Source organism: Penaeus monodon, chromosome 39 (assembly GCF_015228065.2).
Source record: "Penaeus monodon isolate SGIC_2016 chromosome 39, NSTDA_Pmon_1, whole genome shotgun sequence".
Taxonomy (NCBI): Eukaryota; Metazoa; Arthropoda; class Malacostraca; order Decapoda; family Penaeidae; genus Penaeus; species Penaeus monodon.
The window spans coordinates 30,440,529-30,461,492 of record NC_051424.1 but is presented as its reverse complement, the minus strand read 5'-3'; the positions used below and the strand labels follow the sequence as shown (position 1 = coordinate 30,461,492).

Here is a 20,964-nt window from a genome sequence, read left to right as displayed (position 1 = left end):
ACACATATCACACAATCAACACACACAATCTACACACACTACACATCACAATAAACACACACAACATAAACATCAAACATATTATAATATATAATATTATAATATATATATATGAATATATATATATATATATATATATATATATATATATATATATATATATATATATATGTATAGTTGCATGAAATTACCAGAACTTGTGGTTAATATGAATAGGATGTAAAGTTAGGGTACTGCTGTTTAAGGTTTCACGTCTATTACCCATAATGTTCAAAGTTATCTGAAATATCACTATACCCATAAGCCTTATAATCTAATCAAAGTGATTATTAAGAGAGTGAATTTTTTGCACATCTGAAAGACATTTCAAAAAGACAGTATACTAACAGAAGATAAACTTTTTCAATACAATTATTCCTTTCTCAAATAATAATATGTGTTTTGATCTTCCACAAACAAGAACATTAATGTAAACAAATGTCACACAGATTTTATTGTTGCTAATTCATGATACATAATCACTCTCCGATAAAAAAAGAAAGAAAAAAAAAAATCAATATATATAAATGTTGATAAGACAGCAACAGTAACTTTCAAAATGGATTTTTTTCTCACAATTATATTGCAACTTTAACATACAGTCTGAAGTACAGTATGGTAAAGGCACTATATTAAGTTTTTGCCACAGCCTCCACACTTCATACGAGAGAGAGACCTATAGACCTCCATTATAAATACTGTAACAAGATTAGGTTTGTTGATTTTCCTAGGAATTTGTTATCGTACAAGGAAGCAGCCCACACTCAATAGTGCCAAAATATACTTAGTGGAGAGTTGTGTTTCTTTACTGGGACGCCAACAGGTGTAGAGAGTACACCAGTAAGTGAAAGGCCAGTGTCTTTGAAACATTTACCAATGCTGAAAAGCTTTATTCATTTCATTCTTCTGTCATTATTTGTTTAAATTCTGAACAGCAACCTGACATAATGCAAACACCTTTTAATAAACCACAACTAATAACACCGAACCTGTCAAGGTAAATAATCATGTCATTGTTGACAAACCTATCACACATAAGGAATTTACTTGTAATTATAGATTGTTATAAATTCTCATTTTGATTAAATGATATTAATCGCCTTCCCAATTAAGTTGACAAGTTCCCAAAAAATTACTCAATGACTAACAGCTATCTGCCGCCAGTCAATTAAATCACTCCCTCTCAATACAGACTCCTAATCCCACTAATCACAATCGGAGAAGTGTTCTCGTCAAAAGCTTAAAAACATAAATACAATTTCGCAACCTAAAGTTCTTGGCCCTTGACTCTTAGAAACCACAGTCGAGATTTCCTCTTCAACGCGAACATATCCGAACAACGCCTTTATCCATTAATTTACACGACTCAAGTGATGGAATATGGCTTTAACTAAAACCGGTAAACATAAAAGACGGTCCGTACCTGTTAGAGCATGTTAAATCACGAAATAACAATTCTAAAATCCCTTGCACCGTCCTCCTCCCGTGATGGTCGCTTACACACTGAACGAGAAGGGATCAGCTGATTCCTCGTACATCAGCTGATCCTTGTTTACTTATTGTTTACTCTATCTATTCGTTGTATCAATTCTCATGTGCCTTTGTTCCATGATTTTTTGGTATTGTGTGATTCTGTGGTATCTTTTATGAGTGAAGTTTGGAATGTTTTGAAGGAAGTGTGCGGAATCTTGGTCGCATTTGAGCCGTATCGTTACACTTGGGAATGAATGCTTTTCTTTTGAGTTATAAGTCATGGGCGAAAAATTAAAGAGTGCGCAGTCCTAATATATTTTTTTACACACATGGGCGGTGTATCAGGTATTTGTAAAATGAAGCATACATATCAAGCAGAATTTTCGCATGTAATTAGTAAAGGGCGGCCCAAACATATCCAGAGGCCTTAGTACGTAGCGTAACCCATAGTACCATATTTCTCGTGTAAACAACGTTTCTTGTTTCAGTTTTACAAATACAGAGTTATGCCAAATGGCACTATAGATAATATTAATCAATATTCAGATGCCATATAACTCATAAAAGCAACATATTCACCGATGTTGCAAACTGCGAATTATTTCCACAAGGAATTTCTTTGAGCCAGCAACCTCAATTTCGTTCGGTCGCTACCCTTTTATCAAATTTCAACTAATACAAACCACTTCCTACAAACACCCCCCAAAAAAACAACATAACCACTTAACCCTCAACACAAGAATCCCAACCCACCCATCAAACACGACCGAAAAATCCCCAAAGCCCTCGAAACGAACCCGTTCATACCCGCGAAACCCAAGGAATCGGACGCGAGGGAGCATGACAACCGAGTTTGGTAGAATAAGCGACGCCTCCCAGACGCCAGTACGGTGCCGGTCGTCGTCGAGAAGAGTCCCTTTGTCTCCGCCTTTCGCGTCGCCTCTAAAACAACTTGCAACATGGTTCGCTGGCTGCCTCTGGAATCCAACCCCGCGGTATGTCTTGGGGATTATTCTGCCCGAATGGAAGGGGATTCGTGTGCGGGTTCGTCTCCTTTTTTCTGGAATGTTCTGCGGGTGTTTTTGAAGTTAGTGGGTTATTTTAGGGGAGATTTTTTTTTTTTTATAAACCTTCTTATTTTTGAGAGAAATTTTCCTGTATTTTTATGTATATTTGAAAATAAGGTATTGATTAGCAGATACAAATCCGTGTCCATATTTTACCATTTTATTTTTTTTTATTTTATTTTTTTTTTTTTCTCTTTGAAAGATCGATTTTTCGGGGAATTCTTGCAACGTGGTGCAACATCGGTTCGTTTTTTTCTCTCTTATTGAAGAGAAAAAATTTGTTTTCTATGAGAAGAGTCGTGAGTAAATTAGCATATTTGAAAACGACGTATTTCGGTCATTTTCTCATCACATCGTAACCAGCATATTTTTGTACATTATTTTTTCCTCCATTATAATCTGCGATTTGATTTGATGTTCGTATTTTTTGGCCAAATATTTTCGCCAATAAAAAAAAAAAAATCGTCTGTACAGTAATGTCGTGTTTTTTTTTCTTTTCTTTTCTTTTTCTTTTTATTTTCTTCACTAATAGTGCTTTCAAACTAGCTCTCTAATAAATAGCAGTTTTGAGACGAATAAAACCCAAGTAAAAAAAAAAAAAAAATCTATTTAAACGAGCAATTTTCCATCGCTAATCGGTAGTTTAGACGCGAGGTAATTTCAAACAAACAAAGCCGATAAACAAACAAACAAACGCGGCAAACAAGAGCGCGTTCCCTTTAATTGTTAAAAAACAAACAAACAAACTTCTCTAACCACAATCCCGTATTTTTCTCTTTTTTTTTTTGCTGTTTAATTCTGTGATTATTTGGAAACAAACAAACAAACAAAACGCACAAGAACAACAAACCTTTAAAAAAAAGAAAAAAAAATCAATAATATCCACACCTTTTTGCTTTAAACTGATCATCATCATTATTATTATTATTTTGTTATTTATTCGACTTAAGAGAGAGAGAAACAAGAACAGTTTCCAGGGAATTATTGATCTGCAATCGGCCGCTTTCTAGAATGTTCTTGTGGGGGGAGGGGGGGGGAAGGGGCAGTGGCGTGCTCTGTCATTCAAAGTGTGTCTGTTCTTGTTCAGTTTTCGTTATTGTTCTGTCTTTGTGACGGGTGTTTGTTCTGTTTGTTTGTTTGTTTTGTCGTGTTTAGTGGTTTTTTTTTTGTTTTTTTCTTATCTTTTATTATCGTTGTTATTGTCTTTTATTCGTGTCATTTCATTCTTATCATCGTTAGTGTTATTGTTTTTATATTTATCATTTCATTTTTATTAACCTTATTGTCGTTATTGTCTTTTGCACATGTTTTTTTTCTTTTCTTCTTTTTCTTATTATTGTCCATTCGCTTATTTTCTTTCTCTTCCTCAACAGGTGATGAACAAGGTGAGAGGCAATACCGGTGGAGAATTCTAGAACACGAAGATAGTGAGTATGGACACGGGAGGAAAATATAATGAAAATTGAAGATAATTGATAGTTATCGGGTGGAGGGGTGATTTCGTGTGTGCAATGACTGGATTGTAATGTTGCAAGTTCGGTATGCATTTTGGGTGTTTATCGCTTTATCCTTTGGTTATCATTTTTGTGACTTAGGCTTTTCCCGGTCTGTTATTTGCCTTGTGTGTATTTCTCCCTTCTTCCCTTCATTCCTCCTTCCTTCCTTCCTTCCCTTCATTCTTCCTTCCTTCCTTCTCTTCATTCTTCCTTCCTTCCTTCCCTTCATTCCTTCCTTCCTTCCTTCCTTCCTTCCTTCCTTCCTTCCATCCTTTACATACCTCCTTCCCTCCCCTCCTTTCCTTCTCTCCCTCCCCTCCTTTCCTTCTCTCCCTCCCCTCCTTTCCTTCTCTCCCTCCCCTCCTTTCCTTCTCTCCGTCCCCTCCTTTCCTTCTCTCCGTCCCCCCTTCCTCTCTCTCCTTCCCGCCATCCTCCTACCCCCTTCTATCCTCCTTATCCTCCTTTCGTCCCTCCCTCCCTCTCCACCCCTACCCCCTCCACCCCCTACCCCCTCTCCCTTCCAGGAATGCGGACACAACATTGAGTGCGTACCTTGCCATTCGCCAAGTAGGGTGTCATGAAGTATGGCGTTTTCCTTCCCATGCCGGTGATCCGCATGTTTTTACCTCCCCTTCCCCCCCCCTCTTCCCCCCATAATGCTAGCTAGGGTGACTTGGAGAAAAGGAACGGGGTAGGAGTAACTTAGGGGTGGAGGAAGGAGGTATGTGGGACATAGGGGGGGTGGGTGAAGCGGGTAGGAGGGATAAGGGGGGCTTGAGGAATGGAATAGGTTAGAGGGAATTGCAAAACTTATTCGCTTTCGAGAAGTTTTCCTCTTCTTCCTCCTCCTCCTCCTCCTCCTCTCCTCCTCCTCCTCCTCCTCCTCCTCCTCCTCCTCCTCCAAGACTCCCGCGCCTCCTTTACTGGTCGACCGGCGCTCCGGCAAAGGCCATAGAAAACAAAATCTCCGCCCATACTTGTTCTGACAGGATGGAACACGTAGACGTCGCTGTCCATTTGGTGTTCATCAGTAACCAGCCCAGGCCAAGCTACACACACGACCGCTCCAAGCTCCTCTCGCTAGACCAAACGTGGGGATTATTTTGCCTTTGCCGGAGCGTCGTTGCTGAGAGCGCGGCGATTTCTGGACATGTCACTGGACCGTTCATCAAAATAGATCGCAGCTGTTTTCAAGTGGATTTAGAAAGAACACGTGTATGATTGCGAGTAAGGTTTATACTTGAAAATCACGGTGTGTCTTTTAGACTGTATGGAATCATCGTTGCCGCAGTCAGTTGTTTTGGTAATGATTGTCGTTGGTATGCGTGTGTTAATTTTCGTATGCACGGCTTTCTTTTTGTTATTCCTGGATTCTCCCCATTTCTCACTCTTCGCTTCTCTCTCTCTCTCTCTCTCTCTCTCTCGCTCGCCCTCCCTCTCTCTCTCTCGCCCTCTCTCTCTCTCCCTCTCTCGCTCGCCCTCCCTCTCCTCTCGCCCTCTCTCCTCTCCCTCCCTCTCTCGCCCTCCCTCTCTCGCCCTCCCTCTCTCTCGCCCTCCCTCTCTCGCCCTCCCTCTCTCGCCCTCCCTCTCTCGCCCTCCCTCTCTCGCCCTCCCTCTCCCTCTCCCTCTCTCCCTCTCCCTCTCTCCCTCCCCCCTTTCACTGTCGAGAGAGTGAAGGAGATTGGTAAAGAGAGCTCTCTTTTCTTTTTCCATCTTCCTCTATTTGCCTTTTACTCCCCCCCCCCCTCTCCTTTGTTCCCTACTCTCACTTTCTCATGCCCATCCTTCCTTCCTGCCTTCTTTCTCTTTTCATCCTTTTCCCTTCCCTCTACTCTCTTCCTTACTCTCTATTATCTTCCTCTTTTCCCGCTTCTCCTCCTCCCTCTCCTTGCGCACTGTCGCTGCGTGAGTCGCTCTCGGGCCAGACGTAAAGTTGGTGTGTTGCTTACCTATTGCATGCCTCCCCCCCCCCCCCCATATCGCCTCTCCTTGGCTATCGATCTCAATGCATTCTCTCTCTCTCTCTCTCTCTCTCTCTCTCTCTCTCTCTCTCTCTCTCTCTCTCTCTCTCTCTCTCTCTCTCTCTCTCTCTCTCTCTCTCTCACATAATCCTCCCCACGTCGAATTTCTGCAATAAGACCGAGGATATAAATAACCAGTTCGGCCCAGTTCATTCAGGCCTTTTGCCCACGTTTAGGGGAAGGGGAAGGGGGTAGAGGAAGAGAGGGGGAAGGGGGTAGGGGGTAGGGAGTTGTAGTACTCCAGGAAGGCACGTGGTGTCTGCTGCTCCTCGCCCCCCCCCCTCCTCCTCCTCCTTCCCCTCTTACCTTCTCGGCGGCAAGGAGTGAGATCCACGGCCGATTTTTTTTTTTTTTTTTTTTTTTATGTAAATTTGGATTTTGTTTACATTTTTTTTAATTTGTTAATTATTGTAGAGAATAGACCTTAGCTATTTGTGATCAAAACTTGGTTAAATCTTCGATATTTTCCTGTTTTCCTGTTCTGTTTTTTACAAGTTAATGATGATAATAAAACTAATAGTAATGATAAAAAAGATAATGGTAATAATGATCATGATAATAACAATGATAATGATAATAATATGATTATTATTATTATTATTATTATTATTATTATTAAGTGATATTGATGATGATAGATTTAAAGAGTTATTTATTTCTGGTAGATTGATTGCGTTCTTGGTATGTGTTTGTGCCAATGCAGTGGGAATTTGCTCGAAGTGCATTCTTTGGCGCTGAATTAGTAATGTGTGCCTGCCGTTGCCCGCTAATCGATGCGCTGCTGTGACGTGTTTGTGACGTGTTATGTCACTAGGAAAATCTGGTGGATTTTCTCGTCTTTGCTCTTTCCTCCTCCTCCTCTTTCTTCTTCTTTATAGACTATAATTATCCTGGGAGTTCTTTCATCTTCGTCTCTCCGCCTTTCCTTTAGTTTTTTCTTTCTCTCTTTCTCTTTCTTCTTTCTCTTTCTCTTTTTCTCCCCATTTTCTCAGCGATGATCTCCCGTGCATTTCAATTTCATCATCTCATCTCTTTTTCGATCGTCTTTTCCATCTTTCTTTTGTATTTTATTTTCATCGGAGTTTTTATCAGGGGCGCTTCTCGTTCTGCCGATTCGATTACGCTCCTCACTTGCGTACTCGATTGAACGCTAAGCTATTTGATTTCCCTGATTTTTTTCTTGTCTATCGGTTAGTTTCTCTCTCATATCTTGTTTACCTCTATTCCCCACCTTCCTATCTATCAGTCTCTATCTTTACATCTCCCTTTTTACCTCTATTCCCCACCTTCCTATCTATCTCTGTCTCTATCTTTACATCTCCCTCTGACTCTCGCTATCTATCTATCGCTATCATTCGCTTTTCTTTTTCTCTTTGCTGCCCCCTCCCACCCCCTACTGCAGCCAAAGGTAGACCTCCTCTGGCAGTGGGAGAAACAAGCACTTAAGCGACGTTCTTGGAGGCTTGCATGAGCGATGGTTGCAATGTTGCGAGGGGGATTGCTAGTTCGTTTTAGGTCTTATATTTATACTTTATTTTTTCTCAATGTATGTTTTTTGTATCCCACATGTCGATTCGGTGTCATGGTAAGCATAGGTTAGCCTGTTTGATTTTTTTCCCCTAGGTGTGGATAAAGGAGGGAGGGAGAAAGCTTTAGCTCGACTCCCCTGCCATTTCGAGAGAGTTAGAGCAGCTGGTGCACTGGCTTTGTGGTGGGGGTTGTCGAGGTAGGGGAGAGGGTTGGGGGTGGGGTTACGTGAGGATAATATCAGCCTGGCTTCACTTGTGGGGTTTCTTTTCGTCTGTTTCTTTACCTTTTTTTAGCCATATTTCCTTGCTTTTTTTCTTTTTCCTTTGCCTTTCTTTTCTTCGAGTCCAATGTTTTCTACTTTACCCGCTTTCATTTCTGCCCTTACTCAGTTTTTCCTCATCTTTTCCTCCCACTATTACTACTACCACCACCACCCCACCCCACCCCACCCTACCCCACCCTACCCCACCCTACCCTACCCTACCCTACCCTACCCTACCCTACCCTACCCTACCCTACCCCTCTCTCCTCTTATCTCCCTTCATCCTCCCTCTCTTTTTCTCTTCTCCTCTACCCCTATCTATCTCCATCTCCCTCCCAGCACACCTCAGTCTTCATCCTCTATTCCAAATCATTCATTTCCCTTCTTTCATCAAGATCCTCCATACCTTGTATCCTCCTCTTCCTCTTCTTATTCCCATTCGATTCTAAACAAAGCAGACCTGCCATCGATTAAGTGGAGGCACCGGGCCAGTCTGACACGCGCTGGCACTGCGGGTGATGGCACTGTCTACGGGCACTGATCTCCATAGTGTCTGTTATGATTGATAAACGTCGACGCAATAGGGAGGGGAGGGCGGGGGATGGGGAATAGGGGGGGTACTTGGGTAGGGGTTGGGTACTTGGGTAGGGGTTGGGTACTTGGGTAGGGCAGTTTATTATCATTGTTGTTGTTGAATGTTGGACAAAGTGAAGAAAATGTGCTTTAGAAGGGGACTAGCTCTCTGAAAAAAGTTTTAAAATGGTTGTTGATCGATTTCGAAGCAAGATACGACCTCACCCCCAAAAATTTACCTATCCTTATTTTCATAGGTTGATAGTAATCCCTTGCATGATTTTACTGACATTTTTATGATTATTTTGCTATTGTTATAATTATTATTGTTTTTATTTTTATTTATTGTTATTGTCGGCGTCATCACTGTAAAGAATATTATTACGAGTATTTCATATTTTTTTACATAGGTTTATTTCTTTACTTCTGTAACCTTCGGGCAGGAGAGCCAAGGTTGATAGAGCTTCTGTTGTTCTGTTCGTTGTCGTCTATGCTAATGAGGGGCTGCATGCGAGGCGGGTCATAAATAGGCATGATTTGACGATATTTGATTGTGCAGTTCTTTATTAATTGCTGTTGCATTATTACTGTTATCTCCGTTACTGTTGTTGCTACTGCCATTACAATTGGCAGGGTTACAGGTTGGTATTTTGCAATCGTTACTGAGGCAATTTTTTATTATTATTATTACTGTGATTATTCTTGTGTTTTTTCTGTAATATGTCAGTTTGTAAATATAGTGGCAGGACACCAGAGACTGGAGAGGAGAGAAACCCCTTTCTCCTTCCCTTGTGTACACACACACGCACACACACACACACACACACACACACACACACACACACACACACACACACACACACACACACACACACACACACACACACACACACGTCCACATACACACACACACACACGTCCACATACACACACACACACGTCCACATACACACACACACACGTCCACATACACACACACACATGTCACACACACGTCCACACACACACACACGTCCACACACCACCAACACGTCACACACACACACACACCCCCCCCCCCACACACCCACACACACACAGCCACCCACACACACAACACACACGTCCACACACACACCACACACAGTCCACAAACACTCACCACACACACACGTCCACACACACACCCACACCACACCACACACACACACGTCCACCACACACACACACACACACGTCCACACACACACGAACACACACACGACCACACGACCACACACACACCACACCCACACACCACACACACCACGTCCACACACACACACGTCCACACACACACACGTCACACACACACACACGTCACACACACACACTCACACACACACACACGTCCACACACACACACGTCCACACACACACACTTCCACACACACACACGTCCACACACACACACTTCCACACACACACACGTCCACACACACACACGTCCACACACACACACGTCCACACACACACACGTCCACACACACGTCCATTTCCTTCCGTTTCACACTATTGCGCCATTCCTTCCTCCTCCTCCTCCTTCCATTCCTTTCTCCTCCGTCGCCCTCCCCCCCCTTCTATTCTGCCGTTCTAGGGTCCGGTTGTATAAAATGTCAGTGTCTGTCTGTCCTCCGGTGCCGAAAGGTGAACGGTGACGTCATTGTTTCTCGGGTTCCGGGCTTTTTTGTTATTTTGCGTGCGCGGATTTAATTTCTCTTTCTTTCTCTTTCTCTTTCTCTCTCTCTCTCTCTCTCTCGTCTCTTCCTCCTCCCTCCTTCCCTCTCTCCCTCCGTCCACTCGTCTCGCTCTCTTCTCTCCTTCCTCTCTCTGGCTCTCCCTTTCCTCTTCCTCGAGGCGAGAGAGGAAAATGGAGGTGAGAGAGAGAGAGAGAGAGAGAGAGAGAGAGAGAGAGACAGAGAGAGAGAGAGAGAGAGAGAGAGAGAGAGAGAGACAGAGAGAGAGAGAGAGAGAGAGAGAGAGAGAGGAGGAAATCGGAGGAAATCGCGATCATCATCTGAACCGATTAATTTGTCTTATCTGCCTTGGTAGGAAGGGGAGAGGGGGGCGGGGGTGGGGGGCATCTGCCGAATTTTTCATTTGTATCTTTATCTATTTGTTTTATTAACTTTTTTTATTATTACTTTTTTGGGGGGTGGGGGGAGGGGTAATTTCGTATAGTTTTCCCCCGTTTTTTTTTTTTTTTTTTCTTCTTGATTATCTTTCTATTTCCTTTTTTTTTGTCTATAGAGAGGAATCTGTGGCTTGTTTGGTCGCTTTTACTGCAAATTGCCTCCCTTGGTAAACTGATAACCCCCCCCCTTCCCCCCTTCATTTAGGGCGAGATGCATCTCTGCGCCTTGACTGCGAGACTTTTTTTCTCTCTACTTTTTCCTTTTTTTCTTTTTCGTTTTCATTCTTTCTCTTTACTTCTTTTTTTCCTTCTTTCTGTATTTTTTTATTATTATTATTTTTTTTTTTTGGGGGGGGATTATTAGGGGTTGTCTTTTGTGTGTGAGCGAAAGGATTTTTGTTTCATTGTAATTTTGTTTTTGGTTCGTTTCTAATTGATAATTAAGTGTTTGGTACGGTAAAAGGAATGCACGTGCACTCAGTTTCAATTTTTTTTTTTTTTTTTTGTGTGTCTCGGCCAAGAAAATTGCGGTGTGTTCCATTGGATGTGAAAGGAATGGGGAAGGGAAGAGGGAGGCAAGGAGGAAAATCAAAAGGAAGGAAGGAAGGAGAGGAGTAAGTAATCGAGGTATAACTAAATTCTCTCTTCTTCCCTCCCTCATTTCCTCCCTACGAATTCCTTCCTCCCTTCTCCTCCCCCCCTTTCCATGCCTCCCTCCCCTTCCCCCTCCCCCCCTTCCCATACCTTCCCTCGTTCCGTAACTTCCTCCGCATTCCGCCCATACCTAGAGCCTCCCGGACGAGCGACACGCCCGCCCACGCCCCACGCCCTCGTAAGATATCCATTCATTTGTCGAAGGCTTCTTTCGTGGCTATAAGAACGTGCGATGGAGTTCGTGCGTTGGGTGTGGCTGGTTTATTATCGTCTTGTGATTCAATTTCTTGTATTTTACTCAACTGTATATTATTTGTTGTACGAAACTTCCGCTGGGTGACTGTGGTTAAGATTATGAATGTGTAACTCCCCCATTCCCTCCCATTCCTTCCCCTTTCCTCCCCCCCTTTCCATCTCGTTATTCCTCCTCTATCACCCTCCCTTCCTCTTCCTCCTCACCCTTCCTTCCTCTACCTCCCATTCTTCTCCCTTAACCCTCCCTTCCTCTTCCATTCTTCCCCATCCCCTCCCACCTCCCCCTCACTCCCACCCCCATTCCGTGAGAATCAATACACGCAGTTATGCCGCGGGTGACGATTGAGACGGGCAGGTGTTTTCATGGGCGCCGCGGGGGGGGGGGGGGTGATAGGGGATTTGCTTGTTGAGGAAGGGAAGGAGGGAGGCAGGAAGAGGGAGGGGGGAGGGGGAGTGAATTTTGTATGAGGTATTTCTGCATGGTCTGTAGGTCTTGTATGTTTCGTTTGTTTTTAAGTCTCTCTCTCTCTCTCTCTCTCTCTCTCTCTCTCTCTCTCTCTCTCTCTCTCTCTCTCTCTCTCTCTCTCTCTCTCTCTCTCTGTTTTATTGTTTATCACTCCTAATGTTTCAAGAAAAAAATATGATATTGAATAACCATGATTTTGTCGATGGATTAGCCAACAGGTGCCAGTAGAATATCTTGTGTATTTGTCACTGTTTATAACAGTAATGGAATTTTGTGTATCCTATATTGGTGTATTTTTTCATATTATTCGAAAAATAAGAAGGGATGGAAGTTTATTTGATAGGCTGGAAGAAAGTTTTACAATTATTTATTCGGATAATCGATAAGCGTGACGGTTTATTGATAGGCTGAATAAAAGTATATTTTTATTCAGTTTTTGTCTATTTGTTTTATGGCTCGTTACCTCTGGCATCTGAATTACGCAAGGAATGTCTCGGTCCGTTTTGAAGATTGGCCGAGCTGCGTTGCATTTCGTGATCCGATAATGACCGTCGTTTCGTATATCGGAGGCGCGTTCTTGCCAGCTGTTATTCCGAACCGTAATGCGAAGGTGGCGTCGATGATGCAACTGTGATTGCATCATTGGCCAGGAATGTCATGGAGCCAGGTGCGCGGTCGGCGGCAATTTGGCGTCGGCGCTGCCTTTGCGTCGCCGGGGTTTTTTTTGGGGGGGGGGGGGGGGGGGCTGTGGGTGAATATTTTACGGAGTGTTGCTTGTGTGGTCGTACGCCTTCTTCCTCCTCCACACTTCGTCTTGTTTCACCCTCCGTCCTTCCTCTGTCTTCTCTTCCTCTTTCCCCCACCCTCCTCCTTCGCTCTATTCCCCCGCTTCCCTCCTCCCTTTCCCTCCTTTCTTCCCTCGACCTTCCCCCCTCCCCTCCGTCGTCCCCCTCTTTTCTCCCCCTTCTTCCTCCCCCTTCTTTTCTTCCCCCCTCCCCTCCGTCGTCCCCCTCTTTTCTCCCCCTTCTTCCTCGCCCTTCTTCCCCCCTTCTTTTCATCCTCCTTCCTCCTTTCCCTTTCATCTCTCTCCTATGGCAGTCTGTACCCAAAGAGACACTTGACGAAATCCTCTTAGCGGTTTCAGTCGACCGCTTATTAGCAGCAAGCGTCTATGTGTGTACGCATCAGAACGCATCCGGCTGTATTGGGGGGGGATGGAGGGGGCGTAACAGCATCGGCGACACGCGAGGCAGGAGCGCCGCGTCTCTCGACTCTCTGAGCTCGACGTGTTGTTCGTGCAGACTGATTATGTTTGTTATTATTCTTTTTCTTCTAAATTTTTATATACTTTATATTATTATCTATTATTATGGATTATTATGACTTATTATTATGTATAGCATTATTCATTATGATTATTAGATTTTCTATCGTCTATGCTATATTGTGTTATATTATTTGATTATTATTATTATTATTTATTATTATTATTATTATTATTATTTATTATTATTTATTTTTCTTACTTATTGTTTTTTTTATATTATTTTATGATCAACTTTGTTTTAAATGTACAGAGAGATATGATGAATCGTTTATTTTGCTTCTGTCTGGCCTCCAGAACTCGTTTTATAGGCACACCCGTTTTTTCCTCTTCTTTCTTTTTCTTTTCTCTTTTTCTCTTTTTTTTCTCCTGAATCCCATCTTTTCTTTTTCACTTCCCCCTTTGTCTCTCCTTTTTCTTGATTATCTTTCTTCGTGTACTTTTGCCCTCGCTTACCCTCGTCCCTCCCTCCTAAGCCGATTTATTGCTTGTTTTTCAACCCCCCCCCCCCTCCTCCTCATTTCATTTTCACCCATACTATTTCTTCGTAGCCTTGAGTTTGTTCTGGTTTATCGTGTTCATTTTTCCCCATTCATTATTTTTCTCCATTCATGGTTTCGTTGGGCGATATCCGGTCATTCCGTATTCATCACTGTATTGATTACTTGAATCGGGACTTGGCACATCTTAGGGGAGAGGGGGGGTGGGAAGAGAGAGTGAGGGAGTGCCACGTGTATTACGGAGTGCCACGTCACACCGGTCGTCCTCTCCCCTCCCCCCCCACACACACACTCCGCTGTTGGTTGTGTGACACAGGGTGACACTGTTCGAGGAATGCAAGGCTTCTGGGGAGAACTGGCGTGGAGGTGTTTTTTGTTGTTTGTTGTTTGTTTGCTGTCCGTCTTGGTAATTCATTGGAGGTGGTGTTATTATTATACTAGTTCATTTATTGTTTATTATTATTATTATTAATATTATTAATATTATTATTATTATTATTACCTTTGCCATTGTCAGTGTCGTCGGTTTTATTTTTTTATTTATTTTTTCGTTGAGTTTGTCTTTGCGGATACAACGAGAGCTTATCCATTATCTGTAATTTTCAGTTGTTCTTATGTTTTCTCAGAGGTACAAAATCCTGGTTAACCCCTGTTCATCTTTTTCCTTTTATATTTTTATATTTTTTTCATCCTTTATTTTTTTTTTTTTATCGAGGATTCCATAGTTCATTAATTCTTTTTCATTTCCCTCTTTATTCATTTCCCTTCTTTCTCCCCACTATTCTCACTCTTTCAATCATCCTATCCTTCCTTTCTGCTTTCCTATATTATTTTTTTTTTTCTTATTCTTTTATTCGCTTCCGTCTTATTTCCTTCCTTTTTCTCTTCCAATCTTCTGTCCTGTTTTCCTTCATTTTTCATTTACTTCTCTTTTATTCTCGCATTCCTCCATCCTTCTACATGCCCCCTCCTTTTTTTTCCTTCATTCGTTCGGTCGTTTTTCCTTCCCTTCCCTTCGTTCTCATTCATTAATTCATGCCTTTATTCCTTTCTTTCCCTCCCTCCCTTCCCTCGTTTTTTCCCATCCCTTCCCTCATTTTTTTCCTTCCCTCCATTTTCCTTTTTCCTTCCCTCCATTCATTCATTCCTTTCTTTTTCTTCCTTTCTTTTTCTTTCTTTCCCTTCCTTCTCTCCTTCCTTCCTTTTCACTTCCCTCCCTCCGATAAAATCATTTCCTCAATTCTTTTTTGTTCTGGGCAATTCTTGGAGGAAATTTAAATGGCCGGCGGTGGTTTCGGTGGTTTCTCGCCAATTGTTGCTTTTGTGGTGGTTGTGGTCTGTTTTCTTTTTTTAATGTTCGTGAAGTGATCAAGTTTTTATTTTTGTTTCCCTCTGTCCCTCTATTTTCGTTTTTGTTTTCTCTCTTCTCTCCCGCGTTTCTTCTCGCCTCTGTCGCGTTTCTTTTGTCCCATCTTTTCCCGTGTCCCTCCATTTTTCGCCCTTCCCTCCACCCTCTCCTTCCCACTCCCCCCCTCGCACCCTCCTTCCCCCTCCCCCTCCACCCCGTACATCCTTCCCCCTCCCCCTCCACCTCGTACATCCTTCCCCTACCTTTCTCTACCTTCTACCCCACCCCCCATTATACTCCTTGTTCATGAATAAAATTGTTCTTGTGTATATTTATAATATATTTATAACGTATATTTTATATTGTTTATCCAACACGCCTCCTTTGTACGATAGGGAGGCGGGGAGGAGAGAGGGGGAGGGGGAAGGGGAGGAGAGGGGAAGGAAGAGAAGGGTAGAGGGAGGAGAGGGTTGCGGAAAAAGGGAAGAGGAGAGGAAGAGAAAGGGAGGGGGTGGAGAAGGAAAAGCGAGAGAGGAAAAGGGAAGAGGAAAGACAGAGAAGAGGGTGAAACGGTAAGAATGAAGAAATATCGAGAGTGAGGGGGAGAGGGAGAGGGAGGGGGGAAGTGGGAAGTGTGGGGGGGGGGGTAAAGGCATTTGCAATAGACACCATGAATAAGTAAAATAGTGATGAAGTATGCATCTCTTGGTTCCTGGTATGGTGGCTTGTCTGGCTTTGTGTGTGTGTGTGTGTGTGTGTGTGTGTGTGTGTGTGTGTGTGTGTGTGTGTGTGTGTGTGTGTGTGTGTGTGTGTGTGTGTGTGGAGAGATAGTGAGTGAGTGAGGATATCCTGTGCCAACGTGAATATCAGTAAAAGTAATTCTAGACTATACATATAGTGGCTCTGCGCGTGTAAGAATGCACGTGTACCGAGCGCGTATAGGCCTATGCGAATCCTTCTCCCGCTGTGCTTTCTTGGTCCGATCACACCACCCAGCCCTCGCCATCGGCTGTCGCCCGGAAGCCCAGCCAGTGATTCTATTAGCGGCTGAGGCCCCATCGATCTCGGGTGTGACTGCAGGTAATGGCAATGCGACTATGGTTGGGGCTTTAGTTGCCATGTGGAGGCGCCATGTGGAGGCCCTGCTATGTGGTCGGTTGAATAAACACTTATCGATTTTTTTTTCCAGCGATGTGTTTGTATTCTTTCCCGAATATGTGGATGTGTGTAGATATGTAGAGAGAGAAAAGGTAAATGTAAATTGTTACTGAAAACGGATGAAAGAGAAAAGTACATTTGTTTTCCCATGTTACTGGTGTAACCGAGCTCCCCCTTGACCCCCCCCCACCTCCCCCCAGCCTAAACTCTGAATTATGGATCAGCTGATACGCCGTAAGGTGGGCGTAACCCCCCTCCCCCCTGTTCTTCTCTCTCTCCAATTTAGAGGTTCGTGGAATGAATTTTAAGAATGGAGAGAGGGAGGGAGGGAGGAAGAGAGGGAAAGAAGGTAAAGAAAGGAATAGAAAAAGTGGCGTCAATAATTTGTACTTTTTTTGTAAAACCGCTTAACAGGTGATAACAAGTAAGAACAGGTTTCACACATTTTTATGTAATCATTAAAAACGCAACGTTATTGTGAGAACCCTCTTAAAAGTCCTCGCTTTCTCACTTTGTATAATATAACCGCTGTAACAACGAATGACTGTACTAACTCCAACGCGGAAAATAGTAACGGTAACCGTGATAATAAATCAAATATAGTAATTGTGGTGAGTGGTGATATTGATCGTGTGGATAACATGAATGAGGGGAAATAGCCCGTCAATGACACAAGAGGCAGGTGTATTGGTGTATTGGCGCCGGGCAAAGGAGGGGGGGGGGGTGGCCGTATCCTCCCCTCCTATTTCTTCTGCTCCTACTCCTATTCCTTCCTGTTTATTCTTTACTATTTACCTTTACCTCCTCCCCCCTTTTTTCTTCCTTTCTCTCCTATTATCTCTTTTCTTTCCTGCCTTCGTTCTCTCTTCCTTACGCCTCCCCCTCTCGCTCCCACTTTGACCCTACCCCAACTTTCTCCTCCTCCACCTCCACCTCCTCCTCCTTCTCCTTCCCTCTCCAACCACCCTCTGCCTCTACCTCTACCTTCCCTCCGCACCCCACACCCTCTCTTCACACCCTATCCACTCCCTTCTTCCTTTCCCTCCCCCTTCCCCCCTCCGCACCTCCCCCTTCCCCTTCCCGAGACACTTATTGATCAGTTCGAAAGCATTCTGAATCCTCTGTAGCCTTTTTTTTTACTGGCCTCGTTCACTGCTGTAGCCGGCAGCCGGGGCTGTGTCGAAGCGCTTCCGTGTGTGGCATTGGTGGGTGGGTGGGCGGTTGGGCGGGGGTTGGGGGGGTATGCGGAAAGCTGTAGTAGGTGGGTTGGATTTAATTGTGTTTTTTTGGTGGCTGCAGCAACCGTAGGAGTATAATGGTATGGTAATTTTGATCGTGCGGGTGACACGACTGACTGGGAATAACTATTCAGTGATGCAGTTGTAGTTGTTAGTAGTAGTAGTAGTAGTGATGGTTGCTGGTGGTGGTAGTCGCTCTCTTTAGTTATTGAAATTATCGTTTGTCATTGTCATCTTTGCAGAAGAAAGAGAATTCGCATTCGATATTGGCTCCCTATCTGGTCTTCCTCGTTTCCTTTATCTTTATTTATTTTCTAGTTTCGTTATTTTTAAAGATTATTCTGATTAATTACGAGTATAAGGTATGTATTGATATTCCGGTGATGAGAACCTTTTCAGCCAGTGAGTCTGCTGGACTTGTCATTTCAGGCTCGTTCCAGACTTGACCCGATGCCGAGTGCCAGTGCCAGTGCCAGTGCCGGTAGCCCGTCGCTCATTTTACTCGGTTATTTTGACACTACCTTTCGTGGACCCTTTTGCTTCTGGGGAATTTGTAGGGGAGGGAGGGGGTGAAAAGGGGAGGGGAGTGGTGTGCAGGGTTAGGTTAGGTGGGTAGGGGAGAGGGGAATGTTGTGTAGGCTCAGGGGGTATGTTAGCGAGGGGAGGGGGAGGGGGAGAAGGCTGGAGGAGACTGGAACGTAGGGAGAGAAGTCGTGGGGAGAGGGGAGGGGAGGGGAATGGAACTTGGGTTAAGGATAGACGGAGGGAAGGAGAGAGGAGAGGAGAGGAATGTAACACGGGTTAAGGATAGTCAAGGTTAGTCAAGGAAAGGGGAGGGGAGGGGAGGGAGGAGAACTTGTATTCAGGGGTAGACGAGGTAGGGCGGGGGGAAGGGGTGGGATGAATGGAACGTAGGTTCGTTAAATATTCACCAACAGAGGCGAGTTTACCGGGAATTCGACTCGAATTCGACTCGTGTGTGTCTGTCTGCTATCTCTGTCTGTCGGGTGCGTGGGTGTGTTGGCCGGGGGGGGGGGGTAATGCAGATGGGGTTGGTTACTTTTTTTTCACTTCATAATTGCACTTATTGATAGTTTTTTTTTTTTTTTTTACATTTTCTGCAGTTTCCATCTTGCAATCTACTGTAGTACTTGTTTCAGTGATTCATCATGTCTGTTCTATACGCATCACTTCAACGGGTCTGGATGTCACTTCCGGTTGCAATGTGGTGAAGCGTGAACATCATCGTACCCCCCCCCCCCCTCCTCTTGCCCCATCCTATTCACTCCGCCTCTTCCCCCCCCCCTCCTCGCCATCTTCCTCTTCCCCCCCTCCTCGTTCATCTTCCCTCTCATCTATATGTTTAGTTATCCTTTACATTACCCATCTTTCTTTTGTGTCTCTTCTCGAGATTACCACGTGTGCATGTATGTATGTATGAGTGCGTGCGTGCGTGCGTTGGTGTTGGAGTGGGAGGGATAGATGAAAGAGAAAGAATGGAGAGAATCGTCCAGAAGTTCCTGACGAGGAGGTTGGGATCTTTGAGCCGGCAGGAGAACACTCTTGGTGTGGTTATTCCTTTCTCTCTCTCTCTCTCTCTCTCTCTCTCTCTCTCTCTCTCTCTCTCTCTCTCTCTCTCTCTCTCCTAATCTCTCTCTCTCTCCTAATCTCTCTCTCTCTCTCCTAATCTCTCTCTCTCTCTCCTAATCTCTCTCTCTCTCTCCTCACCTCTCTGCCCTTCCTCCCCGTCCTTATTTTTATCTTCTCTGCTCTCTCCTCCCTCCGTCTCTTTATCTTTTGTTTTTCTCTCCTCTCCTCTCCTCTTCCCCCCTCTCTGTTTTCCTTTATCTTCTCTCTTCCTCTTTCGGATTTAGACCTTGGCGAAATGACCTAAAGAAGGGGGGAGGGGGGGAGGGGGGAGACCCGAAGAAGCGGCCGCATCTCCTCCTGTCTTTTCTGGAGAGCGAAACGAGGACCTGCTTGTCAGCTTCGATAAGGAACAAGTACCTGTCGTGTCACTCCTGCTGCTGCTCGTGATAAGGAAGATTAACATAAATTTTACCTCGGTATATTCGACAACTGTTGCTGCATCATATTTAACAAGTTATAGTTAGAGAGATCATCATCGATAATAATGATTGGTGGTGGTGATCATAATAACAGTAGCATCAACGCGCTGTCTTGTCCTTCTCGGTTGTGATTATCTTATCGCTGACGCTGATAGTCTCATCGGTGCATGATTGCCTTCTGCATGAATCTCTCGAAAGTTTATGTTGGGGAAGGGGAGGGGTGGGGGGAGGGGGGGGGGAGGTCGTTGTTGTGTCCATTATTTTTTTTTTCTTCTTTTCTTTTCTTTTCCGCTCACTTTTTTTTTTCTTCCTCTTTTCTTACTTTCTTCTCTTCCTTCGCTTTTTCTTGCCCTTCCTCTGCTTTCTTCATTTTTCTTTCTATCCTTTCACTTCCTCTTATTTCTTCTTTCCTTTCCTTTCCCGTCGTCTTTTCTCTCCTTTCCTTTCTTCCTTCCACCCCTCCCTCCTTCCCTTCATATCTTTCGCTCTTCCATCCCTTCCTCCCTTTCCCATCTTCCTCCGTCCCTTTCTCCTTCCCTTCTCTTCCTTTCCTCTCTTCCTTCTTCCCTTCCTTCCCTCTCTTCCCTTCTTCCCTTTCTTCCTTCCCTCTCTTCCTTCCTTCCTTCCCATCATCCATTCCCTTCCAGTCCAGACGCGGGTTGGTGACTCACCCTTCGAGAATCTTCCTTCGGCTGCATCGATCCCACCTGCGGCCGTGCTGGATCCCCTCCCTCTCTCTCTCTCTCTCTCTCTCTCTCTCTCTCTCTCTCTCTCTCTCTCTCTCTCTCTTTCTCTCTCTCTCTCTCTCTGTCTCTCTCTCTCTCTCTCTGTCTCTCTCCTCTCTCTCTGTCTCTCTCTCTCTCTCTCTGTTCTCTCTCTCTCTCTCTCTGTCTCTCTCTCTCTCTCTCTGTCTCTCTCTCTCTCTCTCTCTCTGTCTCTCTCTCTCTGTCTCTCTCTGTCTCTCTCTCTCTGTCTCTCTCTCTCTGTCTCTCTCTCTCTGTCTCTCTCTCTCTGTCTCTCTCTCTCTCTGTCGTCGTATTCGTCGTTTCTCTAATTCTTTTTTTTATTTTTCCTTTCCATCCTCCTTTACTTTCCTCTAACGCCGCCCTTCTCCCTTCTCTCTAATCCCTCTCCCCTTCCGTTCCCTCCCCTTCACACCCCGTCCTCTCCTGTTTGTCCCTTTCCCACCTATCTTATCCTCTATTTCCGTCTCCTTCCTTTCCCCCTTTCTCTTATCCCTCTTTTCTTCCCCTCCCTTCCCTCCCTCCCTCCCTCCCCTCCCTCCCCACCTCATCGGCCCTCCCCAACTTGTCCCCTTCATATCGAGATTTCCATTCTA

General features: G+C 44.2%; 1 protein-coding gene across 1 annotated transcript in view; it reads left to right on the top strand.

Annotated features, from left to right (window-relative positions):
- The first annotated feature begins 2,344 nt into the window (after positions 1-2,344).
- LOC119597603 (ubiquitin carboxyl-terminal hydrolase isozyme L3-like) overlaps positions 2,345-20,964 on the top strand; it is a 30,827-nt gene continuing 12,207 nt past the window's right edge. Inside the window, 2 exon segments of the mRNA XM_037947192.1 lie at positions 2,345-2,507; positions 3,953-3,964. Coding sequence (XP_037803120.1) covers positions 2,472-2,507; positions 3,953-3,964 — 48 coding nt within the window. The 5' untranslated portion in view covers positions 2,345-2,471.